The sequence below is a fragment of the Tetrahymena thermophila genome (genome assembly GCF_000189635.1).
Source record: "Tetrahymena thermophila SB210 genomic scaffold scf_8254592, whole genome shotgun sequence".
In the NCBI taxonomy this organism is placed as follows: domain Eukaryota; phylum Ciliophora; class Oligohymenophorea; order Hymenostomatida; family Tetrahymenidae; genus Tetrahymena; species Tetrahymena thermophila.
This window is the reverse complement of record NW_002476363.1, coordinates 359,557-373,979: the sequence shown is the minus strand read 5'-3', so window position 1 is coordinate 373,979 and position 14,423 is coordinate 359,557. Positions and strand designations below refer to the sequence as shown.

The window sequence follows — 14,423 nt, the reverse complement described above, 5'->3', positions numbered from 1 at the left end:
TTTGTTACAATTTTTATGTAAATGTGTATGTAAAAATATTTTATGATAATTCACTTATAATTAGAATTCGAAATTTATTCATAATTTAATTTTGTCATCCTAAAACTTAGATTACAAATAATAGTTTTGAATAAGCAATTTATATCTAAAATGGTATCATCTATCCTCATGAAGAGTCTGCAATTACTGTTAGTTATCAAATTTTACTAAATGAGTGATATTGAATTGAATTCTTGCTTAGATAAATTCAAAATTGTAGCCAAATGTAATCCTGAATAAAATTTAAAGTTTTTAAGGTATTATAATCTTAAGGCAAGATAGTTGCAGTAATTATAGATGGAAAATCGAAGCAATAAAATACATAAATATCAATTAATTTACTTTGAAATAAATTAGCTATTTTATATATTGTTGATTGGTATTTATATTTTTTATTTTATATTTCTAAAGTTTAATTTTTTTAAATTTTGAAGCTAAATATTTTCAAAAATTAGGGTTAATTTTTATAAATGCTAATTTAGGAGAATTTACAGTTAAATACAAAAAATAGTTTATAAATTAATTGTTTTTCTTTTAAAAAATTTGAATTAATTAACATGATAAAATATTTAACAAATATAAATATTACTTCACTAATTAGATTTCAAAACAATTTTATCTATTTTCAAACAACTCAATTATTGAAATATAAACTAAACATTCAATATTAAGGATATTTAGATGTTATTATTTGAATTTAATTAGTTAAGCAAAAATAATAAAATTATTTAAATAATTGTCAGTATTTTGCTTAAAACATATTTAACATAATTTTAGCTTTTTAAAATGAAAGTGATACATTAAAAAGTAAAATTTTTATTTAATGATATATAAAATCGAAATATATATTCAACTCAGTAAAGTAAACAGCTAGTAATAAACAAATAATTATTTCCTTATTTGAATATATTTAATAATTTATTGACTTGCTTAACTATTATTTATTTATTTAGTTATTTGTTTTTGACAATATAAAATGTTATTTATGAAAATACTATTACCATTTTAAAATTAATTTCAGACAAGACTACTATATAAAGTACCACATCCATATGTTATAAATAGAAGTCCTCCTAAGAATGTTAATGTTCTTTCAGAGAGCTATTCTGCCAAATATTTACCTCCAGTAATAGCTAGTAGTGAGCAACAAAAATGACCAAGTGCAGCTCCTATGAATACTTTATAGAAATTAAAGGAAGCACCCATAGCTATAGTTGATAATTAGGATTTATCTCCCCATTCTCCCAAAAAATTTTATGCAAATGTTAAAGCTGCAATAGTTTTATTTGAAACTTAGTGACTTGATTATTGTTTACTATTTTATTTTGTTTCGCTTTTTTTCTACTCTCTTTAAACAACCTATGATTAACTACTTGAATTGATTGAGTCTTCAGTACCTTTTACTTTTTTAACTTCTTGTTTAGACTCTTCGCTTTAATCATCTATACTATCTTTGGTTCCCTTGTTTAATTTTTCTTCTAAGGCCTTAATTTCTGTTTCGATTTCTTAATCATCATCTTCGAGTTAATTAGTTGCTGAATCGTATAGAGATTTGAATCCAAAAAAGAAGAACAAGATGGCAGATGCGATTTTAATATACTTTTCAGGGAGTATATAGTCAGATAGGTTACCAATAAAGCAAGAGATAAAGGTCATTAAAAAGAGAGCGCCATATGATCCAAGAAAGACATAAAATTTATTGTATTTTGCTGATAGAATAGCAGTAATAATAAAAGTTTTATCTCCTACTTCAGAAAATAATATGGAAATCATAGAGCCTAATAGTGCACCATGATCTTTCAATAAAGAGAGACTAGAAGAGATATCTTCACTAATCTTTTGATATAAATAATTGTAAATTTTCAATATGTAAAATGAACTTATGATTTAAATGAATAAAATAAATGTCTACATACAGATTATTTTGTTTAATCTTCTTTTTATTCTGCAAAGGCAAAAGTGATGAAAGAAAGTATAAAAATGCTTGAAAGAACTTAATTCTTCATTTGGTTTTTTATGGCTTTTTAATGTGTTTGCTTTTTATAATTTATAGCTTAAAAGTTAACTTAAAAAATTTATTATTTAAAAAACAAGTAAAAGAAAACCTCACGTAAACTATTTAAACAAAAATTACCAGATTTATGATAGTACTTGAAAAGAGAAAAAGAAAAATAGAAGAAGAAACATGGTTATATTGATAAATTTCATTTATGTCTAAAAGCTAAAAAGCACAATATTTTTGTTTGAATTTGGATTTATTGATTAAAAAAAACAAATTAATATCTAGATTAATCAATTAAAAACAGATTTAATCATTCTATATCCAAAATTATAAGTAAAATTGTTTGAAAGTTGTTGTTTGAAGCCCACCAATTTAATTTGTACTTTCAGATAGATTATTTTGACTGTTTTAATTTTGGTAAAGCTCAATTTATATGAAATAATCTTTTCTAAATGACTTACTTTTAAATATACTTGCATGAAATTTCAAGCGACACAATATTAATTATTCCCCAAATTATTACATTACCTTTTACAATACCTTAAATTTTAATTATTACGAAATTTCATCTAGTTATACAAATTTATCAATTATTTATAATGTTAATGGTTTAAGAAATATTATCTATTTCAAAAATGAAATATAACCAATGAAAGATGTAAATTAAAAAAATAATTAAAATAAAACCATATAAAATAAGCATATTTAATCGATGTTCTAATCGCTGCTTACCTTACTTTGGTTATCAAATTAAAAATTTTATATTGTCTATTGTGTTATTTGCTAAAAATAGTTTAATTTTCTATTCAAATTCCTTTTTTTGCCATATTAAATAATTATAATTTTTACTTTAGTTAATCATGAAAAATATTATAAATTTGAATATCCATCTAATAACAATAGAAATTTCTTTTAATAAACAATTAACAAATATATTTTATATTTTTTAATTATCATTTTTATTTTAAAATCACATATTTGATTAAAATCTTAATTTTCTTAACAAATTCTAATAGCTGCATATCTTACTTTTGTAATCAAATTAAAGATTTTAAACTATTGTTTATGGTATTTATTAGAAGAATCATTGATATCTGTCATAATAAATTACTTTTTTAGACATTATAAAATTTATAATAGTTATTTTTATAAATTATGAATGTATTTTTATTAGTAAAATATATAAAAACAAACCTAATAGTTTTTTGTTGTAGTCTAAAAAATTAATTCAAAATCCTAAAAATATTAAATTATTTTTATTTAATTAAATTACTAAACAATATCATTTTTTATTGAAAATATTTGAAAAAGTAATAAAATATTTGTGAAAACTAAAATTTTAATATTAGCTTTTCATATAGCAATTAATGAAAACTTTAATTATATTTGCAAATTTTTAAAATTTAAAAGCAATTAAATTTTTCGAAATATTTAGCTAAAAGTGTCTATATTTATAAATCATAGTTAAATATTAGCAATATGCTTGCATAACTAACTATGTTTCATTAAAAACTAACTAACTAATTATATTTAAAGTTTCTACATAATCTATTGTGTATACTTAATTTAATAAACGAACAATAATCTAATTGCCTATAAATTAATTTAAATACTTCCACAACTATCAAATTAACAAACTCATTATCTAAAATTTGAGAGGAAGATTTATTTATTGTCAGAATATTAATTTTTGCAGGAAGAAAATTCTTAAAGTTATTTTTAAAGGAAAATAATTAATTTATAAAAAGTAGAATATTTACAAAAATATAAGAAAAAGGATGTCTATGAAGCTTTCAAGAGGATACACCTTTTGGTTTGTTTCCGAAAGAGTTGAAAATAAAGATAATTATGTTAGTTAGCTTAAAAAAATTGGATCATTTAGTGATGTTGATGATTTTTGGAAATATTATTAGCATATGGCAAGACCTGATAAATTACCAGAAGGTACTACTTTTTATTGTTTTACCGAAGGAGTTATGCCAATGTGGGAAGACGCTGCAAATGTTGGTGGAGGAAGATTCTAAATGAGAGTTAAAATTAAATATTCTAACAGATTTTGGGAAGATTTACTTTTAGGATTAATTGGAAATCAATGCGAATTCAATAGCTACATCAATGGTATTTCTCTTCAAGCAAAAGATCCTTAGCACATTGTTATTTAAATTTGGGTGAAAGATAGAAATAAAAACGAATCTATTGACACAGGTATTAAAAACTTCATAATGAGTATTTATCAGTTGAATGAAGATTCATCTATCGAGTACAGAGATTTTGCCAAGCAAAAAAAGTGATTTAATTTTGAAAATTTGAATATATAAATGAATTAGCGAATGACTTACTTACTGACTGACTGACTGGTATCGAGTTATTTTTTAGCTAAGTGAGCAAGTTTATTAATCTTATTGGAAATTTAAAAAATGGTATTATAATTATAAAGTAATATAAAAAAAAAAAAATAATATATTATTTACTAAATTAGTTAGTTATCTTTAAACCATTATTATTTAAATGTTTATTTATATTTTTATATTTAAAAGTAAGAGGCTTCATATATGCCAAATATAAATTAAATGAAGGCAACTTATTTAATAAAATATTTTTTTTGCATCTCAATATTTTATGAGATTTATATCTATTATTTATTAATTATTATTACTTGTATAAATATTTCTATGTATTATTCTTTAAATTATCATTTCAAAAGAATGTTATGATTAATGAGCTAATTTCTGATTTTAGAAAGCTATTTTTATATAATATATAAGAAAATCAACAAATTAAAAAAAGATTTTGATATTTGTTGAATTATTTTTTGTTTAAATATATAATAAAGATTGATATTTATTTAACTATTTAATTATGATAATATTTTGTTTTTATTTTTGTAATTCTTCTTTCTATTTTTACTTAAAATAAACTATTTTGAAAGATACTAATTAATCTTCAAGGTTTTCTCTCTTTACTTTATAATGTAAAAATAAAGCAAATAACAAATTTATATTTATTATTTAGGTATTAATCTTTTATTTACAAAATATATCTTTCGAAAAAGTCCAGTTTTAATTTCGAATTTGATAATTGCATTTATAAAAAATATATTTGTTTTCTTAGTATTTAGTAAATTTTTTTATATCTATTAATGAGCAAAATTATAAAAAAGTATTAATAAAATTGAATGCTTTCTTGTAAAAATGACAAAAGTAAAAAATATTTATGAAATATAAAAATAATTATAGAATAGCAACAACTAAAAATTAAAAATATTATTTTTATTTTTCATTTTTCTTTTTTGTCATCAATAAATAATTCAATTTAAATTTCTTTTAATATAAAGCAATTCAAAGTTACTTAAAAATGTATTTGAATATCCTTTCTGTTCTCTAATTAAATAAAATACTTCTAGAAAAGTTTTTTTTATCAAATTAATGAAATTATTTATAATTGTAAAAAAGATATTTTTTCTAAATAGTATTGGAATTTTATTATTTTTTAATATTTTTTCTATTAGTAGGGTATCAGAGAGTTTAATTTTTCATGGAAGAAAAATGGAACAATAATAAATGAAAAAATTAATATTTTTTTTTTAAATAAAAGATAATTATAATACCTTATTAAAATAAAAAAAATGTTAAATTTATATAAATTTTTGAGTAGAATAAAGAATAATATTATTTATTTAATAAAAGATAATAAAAATAATATTCAAAAATACCATGAATTTCTAATTTTTTAAGTATAAAACTTAAAAATATTGATTTTATAAAGATAAAAAGTAAAAAATATGATATCTTAATAAAAATGACAAATGTTTTCAAATTTAAAAACATTTCAAAATAGCTTGAACCTGTAAGTCAACTATTTAATTTGTTTTGTTTTTTATTTTTTATCATATCCATGCTTAAAATATAAATTATTTTCTTCTAGTAATTTCTGCTTTGGGTTTGCTAATAAATTAAATAAATTGAGTACTCTAAATTCTAAAATTATAAGGAGAAAAAATATAAAAATTTTCATCTACAAAACACTGATAGGAAGTGTGATGAATTATTTTTGTTACCTTAACTACATCTTATTTTAAATAAAAGAATTTCCATTACAGATTTTTATGATAAATGAATGCACCATAGCTATTAATCTTTTATAATAAGCTTTAAATTAAATTTATCTTCTTGTCATAATTAATAAGCTATGTGATTAGTGAAAATTAATAGAAAAAAAATGAGAAGCAGAAAAGTAAAATACTTTATATTTAAGAAAATTCAAAAATAAAACATTGATTTATTATTAATCAGAATATTAGTTTTATTAAGGGTAAATATTAATATATCAATGATTAGAAGAATAATAAATTATAATAATCATACTGATTATAAATTTGAAAAGAGTATCAAAATATTCCGTGCTCTGTCAAAAAAAACAAATCAGAAAGATATTAATTCTCATCAAAAACGATTAGTTAATTTGTATTATAGGGCAGAGGAGCCCTTTAATTTTAAATTAAAAAATACAATTTAGAAGAATTCCAATAATAAATTTTGTTATGTATTTTAATAAAATACATTCTCAAATAATTAAAGTTTGACTAGAAATCACTTATAGATAAATTTGAGAAATTGTAAAAATAAAATTGTTTTAAATCTATGCCTATTAAAAAGGGTTAATTGCTATCATTTGGAAGGGAATCTAGAAAATAATATTAACTAATAATGTTTAAATTATTATCTTTATTTATTAAATACAGCAGATTATGAGCAGAAAAAAATAGGAATAAATTAAATATCATTCACTTAGTATCAATATGTTTTTAAAATGTGGAATCTATTCACTCATATAATTTAATCCCGTTCAGAAAAAAAATTATATTTTCTTTGTATATTAATTATTTTTCTGATTAGAATGGAAATTATTAATTTAATTTAGTGAAAAATTAAAGCTTATATTCAATATACTAATTTCATGATTACAAGGAGAATAAGCTAGCTTGTTTTTTTGATTCAATTGATTGCATAAACACATGCATTTTTTATTCATTGATTCGTGCATGAACACATTTGTTTTTTTTCGCTGATTTAATTAAAATTCAAAAGATTAAAAAAAAAATATTATTAAAGCAAACAAATACATATATAAAATAAATATATAAATATTATATATAAATGCACAGCACAGCTTCTGAAACGTAAAACTTTAAGTTAAATTCATAAGAAAATCTATTTGAAAAACAATTTGTGTGCAGTTGCAATTAAGTCTTCACTTCTAATTTAAATCTTGAGTCTCTTTATTATGAGAATCTCTCCTCAGCTTCCTATGATTAAAACTATAATTCTAACTAAATTATTCATAAAAACTCTCAAATCTCATAGTCTTTAGTTCATAACGATTCTCACATCCTTCAAAATAATCATGTCTCATCAGCCAAAGCTATTTGTATTTACCATTCATAAAATGTAATATCCTTATTTGATTTATCTTATTCTGTTTTTTAGCAGAATACCTCAATTAATTTGTATTGAGAATTTTAAGCACTAACCAAAGAGCCAAAATTCTATCTATTACATAAAAGTTTCCTTTATTTATTTATGACAATTGTAGATAGTAATATTGAATAATATGAATAGCTTTCAAGAAGTAACCTGTTTATAGAACAAGTTATCATTTAAATACTAAATTATTTGAAAAAATCAAATAAATTTTAAAATGATAATTTTAGTGTTAATAAAATAATATTTTGTTTTTTTATACCTATTTATAAATATTCTTTTTTGTTAATATTTATAGTTTGACTTGATAGCCAAGATGGAAAAAGATTTGCTATTAAATGAGGAATATAAAAAAATTTTTAATTAGTAAACAGCTGCTAGAGCTTCTAGAGTTGTTAAACCTGTGTGTGGATTAAATCTTAAGGAAGTTATTAGTTATCATTGTTTTGATTGCTTCGAAGACAGAAAAGCTATTATATGTGAAGATTGCTTCGAATAATCTGATCACTATGGACACAGATATTATAGTCAGAAGGAAAACGCAGGTCTTTGTGATTGCGGAGATTAAGAAGTATTACACCCAAATGCTAAGGTATATTACAATTAATATCTAAGGAAAAGAAGTTTTTAAATTTTTTTAATTGATGATTAGGTTGGCTGTTCTAAACATAAGGGCAATATCAAAAACGATGATGTTGATTTGTAATAATTAGATCAGTAATTTTTAACTAGGGCTAGAAAGTTAATACCTGAGTGGTTTAAATCTGTATTTGAATCTGCAGAGTACTTTTTGATTAGTATGGATCCTCAATTTAGTGATTTTTAAAATAAAATGGTAACATGCATTTTCAAAGTTATCTAATCACTTGGATTTAAAAATGATGTTTTCCTTTCAAAAGCTATTTCTGATATTTTGATCAAGCCTTCTAATAAATACCTACTTTACCATGATTGCAATGACTATGAAAACAAAATACCATGTAATTAAAAAAAAATATTATTTCAGAAAAAAATAAAATAATTTCTGTTTATTGATAAATTAATTCAATTAATATTTTATCAGTTTATTTTATTAATTGCTTATCAAGCATTAGATAATCTTATTTTCAAATTTTTTAATATGTTCTCACAAAAGATTTCTAAATTGTCTAGAAGCATATCAGTTTTTTATGTGTTCTTTGAAATTGATTCAAAATTGGCTTACATTCATATTAAATTTTTAAAATTTAGGTAAGAATCAAAGCAAAAAAGAATGCACATGCAGCATCATAGAGCTATTGTTTAGATTCTCTATGTCAAGCTTCACTTATGAAACACAAGGACTGATTAGACAGAGCTTGACTGACTTTTTAAGTGTTTAGAGCTACAAAATTGCTTATGCAAAAGCCTTTATAAAAAACTTTATGTATTTAAATGAAATTGACTTAGCAACACCTATTGAAAAGTACCAAGCAATTTCAAACAACCTTATTTGTTTAACGAGATAAGAAGTATTCAGTAGTTTCATATTGAATTAAGCTGTTTATGAAACTGGCTAAGCTAAATAGATTTTCCTTAATTATTTAAAAATAGCTAAATTTTTCTAATAGAAAAAAGATATTGGTGATTCTAAATCAAAGATTTTACCATATTAATTCTTCTATTATCATTATGTGAATATTTCTAGCTTAATTAATAAAGATTTATTATTTTAAAAATTCTTGGAATAAGAGGAACTTTTCGATATTCTTTTATAAGCACAATAGTAATTACAAGGTATTATTGAATTCGATCATAAAATCTACATGCCCGAACATAACTTCATTGAAAAAAATACATACTTATTGTATTATAGATTAACAGGATAGCTCAATTTGTTTAAAATCATCGCTAATAACTTTGCAGTTAAGGTAAATGAAGAGTTTTACCAAAAAAAATTAATTACTTACATGAAAAAAACTTTGCAATTCAGAAAGGAATATTACGAAGCCAAAAAAAACTAAGATTAACTAGAATGCAAAAGTACAACATATTCCCCTCTTGAAAGAGCTTTCATTTATCTTTTTTATGCATATTTCTAATTTGAACTGAAGAATGTCAATAAATAAAACCTAGAAAACCTTCAAAAGTAACTAGGATATGATGAAGAATAAATGTAGTAAATCTTATTAGACATCCTAAAATAAGTTATGCAATCCATTTCCCTTTACCAGGTAATTTGATTATATTTTTTATTGAATTTATTTTTCACTTAATTAATTTGGATAAATAATGATCTACCAAATATTAATATCAATTGTTTAATAATTCAAAAATGTTATTTGTATTAATAGGAAGTTTAGAATAAAATGTGGGTTTTCAATGGAGATGAGTTTGAGTCTTTTATCAAGTAGTACACTTTTCCTGATTTTGAATTGAAGGTTGTAGACTCCATGTTTGTTAAGATTGTGACAAAGCTCTATTCATTTAAAAATTTCATAGACTATATTCCTCAAAATCCTTTCACTAAAAGCCTTAATGAGTAGAAACAGTAAGAACTTCTTTAAAAGTATGCAGCATAAGAGAATAAAATCTTTGAAAACGCTCAAAATATGATTTAAAAGTCATTCGTTTCATTTTCTTGTTACCTCAATTTTATTAGTTACAACGTTTGCAGTGATTTAGATGAAATTTACTTCAAGTGCATATAACACTGTTAAAACTCAACTGAAATTGGAGAAGATATTCTTTCTCAGTCCACTACCTATTTTGCAACTCTAATTAATGGAGTAAAATAAAATAATTTCATAGCAATATATTGAATTTTTTATTTTTTAGCTTAGTAAAACCATGAACGATGTTAAAAGTTTGGGAGAGATTTACCAACAAGATCTTGGCAAGAAAGCTCCTGTACAGAAAATGTACTAAAAGGTTAGTAAGAATGAAGTAAACAATCAAATTTCCATCCTTAAAGAATATGAAAACATCTACGAACCATACAATTTTACTTTCAATTACGATGCTCAAAGCAGATACTACGGAGCTATAGAAGTTAACTAAAATGTATTTAATTATGTAAAACAAACAAAGAAAGATATTTAAATTAAATTATTTTATTTAGATTTAAGAAAAAGTGGTGATGATAATTGGTAATGTTCCAATCAAGAAGCAAGATTACATAGAGATTGGAAAGAATACCGTTAACATTTGTCTTCTTGAGTATTTACTCAATTTCTTGAAGTCAGAATATAACTTGAAAGTAATGTTTGAAAACATTTAGATCAAAGAAAGAGTTCTTTATTCTATGCTCAAATTAATGACTATTTTCATGCAAGTATAAGCATGCAGCTAAGAAAATTTTCTATTATTAGATGATATTTTCAATCGCATAAAAAATTGTATGAGCGAAAAATAGTTCTAAGCTGTTATTTAACATGTCTTGTAAATGAAGGATAATTATTCTAAAGATTTTTTCCAACAAGCTCAAACTGAAATCATCGCTTAAAATGATTAAGCCATGGAAGTGGAATCTGAGGAGAAGAAAGTAACAGATTTAGCTCATGAACAGAGAAAAAAGGCTTAATTACTTAGATAGTAAGAAATCTTAAAGTAAATGCAGAACTAGTAAAACAAAGTAAAATAAATGTACTTCGAAAATAATAACAGCAGCTCTTAATCGATTGAAGAAGAATGTTGTTTTTGCAAATAACCCCTTTCAAAATCTGCCTACGGTGTTTTAGTTTCTATTTAAAACAACAACTTTTACCAAGAGTAGGAGTTAAAAATCATCAAAAGCAATCTTAAAAGTTCAAAAGAAGTAATTCTTTTTTTAATTAAATTTTCAAATAAATATTTAAATTATAAAAACTATTTAGAACTGCTTATTAAATGAGAATAAATTTGAATATTTTAAAAATATCTATTGGGATGAGCAAAAGAAACTTCATGATACTTTCATATTCAATACTTGTGACCACAAAATCCACAAAGAATGCTATGAATCAAACATCAATAATATATAATTGAGCTAATATGAGCAGGCTACAAGAGAGTTTGAAATTAAATGCCAAATATGCAAGCAATATAAAAATTTTTTCTTTGAGATATGCAATAACAATGACTTCGAAGAAGAAAAGTTTGAAAATAAAAAAAACAAAAACACAGAGAGCTCCTAGATAGATATCTTTAGCAACCCTTTTAATAATGTTTTTGATATGGGCTCAATCAACTTTGATCACAGCAGTACTCACTAATACGATATGAATAGCTATGATTATTAAGGTGGATTTGACAACATTAACAACAACTGCTTCAATTCTGATCCTTTTGATTTAGGATTTGATTTAGATAAGAGTAAACAACAACATGGAAAAAATGATGAAGATGATGATGGTGAAGTTAGAGAAATAATTTACAAAAAAGTGAAAAAAAATAATAATGAAGCATAATTCAAAGAATCTCAAAATCACTCTTTCTAAAGAATAAATAAAATATATTCTATCTTACAAAAAGAAAAAGCTAAATTAAAAGAATTTAATAATTGCTTAAAATCTAACTAAGCACGTTTATCTGCCTCTGCTCATGCCCAAGGACAGTAAGATGAATAGGAGATCATCAAACATCAAAAACAAATGAATGAATTAAATTTAGCTACAGAGATATTTGAAAAATTCATTAAGCTCAATGAATCAAAATAACCTTTTAATCCTTATAACTTTGGGTAAATTGTGCAAAAACCAATAGATCAGTTCTAATTCTATGAAAGATGTCTCTACAATTAAATAAGGTATTTTGATTTAGCTAACAAAAGACCTGATGATGACACTTCTATATTAAAAATGGTGCCTTTGCTATTTCAATGTACATTGAACTCGTTTTCCTTAATTACAGATCAATAAATCAGGCGCTAAATCATAGAAAAACGCTTTAAATACTGCAAATATTTTGAAGAATTAATTCAAACTGGAACTATAGCTAAGTTTGATGAAAATACATGTAAAGATTTGCCCTACATCTTAAAATAAAATTATCTTGAAAATAACCTAGTTGATGCTTATACTTAGTATTTACTCATTTAGTTCAATTTTTAATTCAAATAAAACCAAGAGGAACTTATAAAAACTTCTCTTTCTTCTACGCTCAAGAAGTTAAGTTTATAAGTCATTTACAGCTAATGTTATATGCTTAATGCTATCCATAAGTATCAAATAGATAATGAAGACGACATTGAAGACCTCTCTTGCTTTTTATTACGCTTAACTAGAAGAGCTCTTGTGACAAGTATTCTTCACTAAAAATTTAACCAATAAAATTGTACGTTTGATAAAGTTTTTGCATCTTCTTCAAAATTTGAGTCAGAACACTCAATAATAATGAAACATTTCAAATTGAATAATTCATAATGTCTCCCTTCTTAAAATGAAATCGATAATCTAGATAATGATACTTTAATTTAGTAATTCAAAACAAAAAAAATTAATGCATTTGTTTTTTCTACACTTACTATTTCAACATGTGACTCATATTAGTTCGATATAATACCTATCCCTAACGATTACTTAGAGTATTCAAAGACCATCTACAAAAAAAAGTGTTCTCTATGTAATAAGATTCCATTAATTTCTGATTTAATGTAATGCATTATTTGTGGAGACCTGATATGTGCATCTTCTTGCACTCAACAAATAGGTATGACAGTTGGTAGCCTCAATAGACATGCTAATGTTTGCCATGGTGGATAAGCAATCTACATAAACACTTAAAATGGTTATGTAACAGTGATCTGTAGTCCTCATAACACAATTCTAATATCAACATTTATTTTCTAAAATTCTCTAAAACAGCCTCTTCGTAAACAAATTAAATGTGATTGGAAATCATTCTAACTTACTAAGAGCATAGTTCAAAATTTGAAAAAGCAACTTTATGAAAACAACACTCGTAACCTAATTATGGAAGATCATTAGCAAAGACTTGAAAGAAACATAAGGCCACCTTAGATACAACCAAATATTTTATGATAAAATATAAGCAATATTTTTTTCTTTAAAATAAATTTAAATTGTAAGCTCGCTCAAAAAAAAATTGAAAAATTAAAAAATAATTGAATTTCTCATGTCTGTCAAAATATAAATGATCTGAATTTATATATAAATTATTTAACTTATTATTTATTTTAATGTTGCTTTTAAATATTTTCAAGTAATTTAATCTGATAAAATTAGTTTATTCTTACTTTATTTACCTCCAAAATATATTATTTATATTTAAAAAAGTAGAATATATTCAATATAATTAAATTAATTTAAAAACTTTTTGATATTTACTAATTAAAAATTTATTAATTACTATTATTAAAGGGATGTAAATCAAGTATCTTTTTTTATCAAATTCATTAAAATTTTATTTTAGAAGAAATGTTTTAAAAAATTTAACTCTGAAATAATTGATATAAATTTAAAAAAATATATTTAAATAATTAACAAATAATACAGTTTTTCACAAATACATATTAATTAGTATTTAAAATAAATCAAATTATTTTACTATAATTATTATTAATTTATTTTTAATCAATTTTCACAATTAATTAAAAATTTTAAGGAATAAGGTTAAAGAAATAATAATTTAATATTTCAAGACCAAGCTACTTTGAAGTAAAATAATTTACAAATAATATCTTTATTTAAAATTAACTTTTTTTTATGATCATCTATAATATTAGAAACTTATGAAAAAATTTCTAAATATAAAAAAATTAAAATTTACTTAATTATTAAATAAATTTTAAATTTAGCATCATAAAGGATATAAAAAAGTATGTTAAGAATTAATAATATGAAGAATAAATTTAAATTTATTTTTCTTAGATAAGAAATATATTTATTTCTTATTTTCCTATCAGAAAAAAATGATTAGATTTGGAACTTAATAAAATGAATAGG

The 14,423-nt window shown here is 22.3% G+C and overlaps 3 protein-coding genes across 3 annotated transcripts; 2 read left to right on the top strand and 1 right to left on the bottom strand. All coding sequences in view use genetic code 6, as the record gives it.

Annotated features, from left to right (window-relative positions):
- Positions 1–1,056: 1,056 nt before the first annotated feature.
- On the bottom strand, positions 1,057–2,045 carry TTHERM_00583430 (transmembrane protein; the record flags this gene model as incomplete). Its single annotated transcript, XM_001018983.1, has 2 exons — positions 1,057–1,875; positions 1,956–2,045. The coding sequence occupies 2 exons, from the start codon at positions 2,043–2,045 to the stop codon at positions 1,057–1,059; spliced, it is 909 nt and encodes a 302-aa protein (XP_001018983.1).
- A 1,774-nt stretch (positions 2,046–3,819) lies between these two features.
- On the top strand, positions 3,820–4,332 carry TTHERM_00583420 (eukaryotic translation initiation factor 4E; the record flags this gene model as incomplete). The annotated part of the gene is made up of 1 exon (XM_001018982.2): positions 3,820–4,332. One exon carries the CDS (start codon positions 3,820–3,822, stop codon positions 4,330–4,332), a length of 513 nt encoding a protein of 170 aa, XP_001018982.2.
- Positions 4,333–7,197: 2,865 nt separating this feature from the next.
- On the top strand, positions 7,198–13,499 carry TTHERM_00583410 (N-recognin zinc finger protein; the record flags this gene model as incomplete). The annotated part of the gene is made up of 8 exons (XM_001018981.2): positions 7,198–7,488; positions 7,820–8,113; positions 8,174–8,501; positions 8,752–9,713; positions 9,834–10,268; positions 10,318–10,542; positions 10,601–11,296; positions 11,355–13,499. The coding sequence occupies 8 exons, from the start codon at positions 7,198–7,200 to the stop codon at positions 13,497–13,499; spliced, it is 5,376 nt and encodes a 1,791-aa protein (XP_001018981.2).
- Between the last annotated feature and the right edge of the window lie 924 nt (positions 13,500–14,423).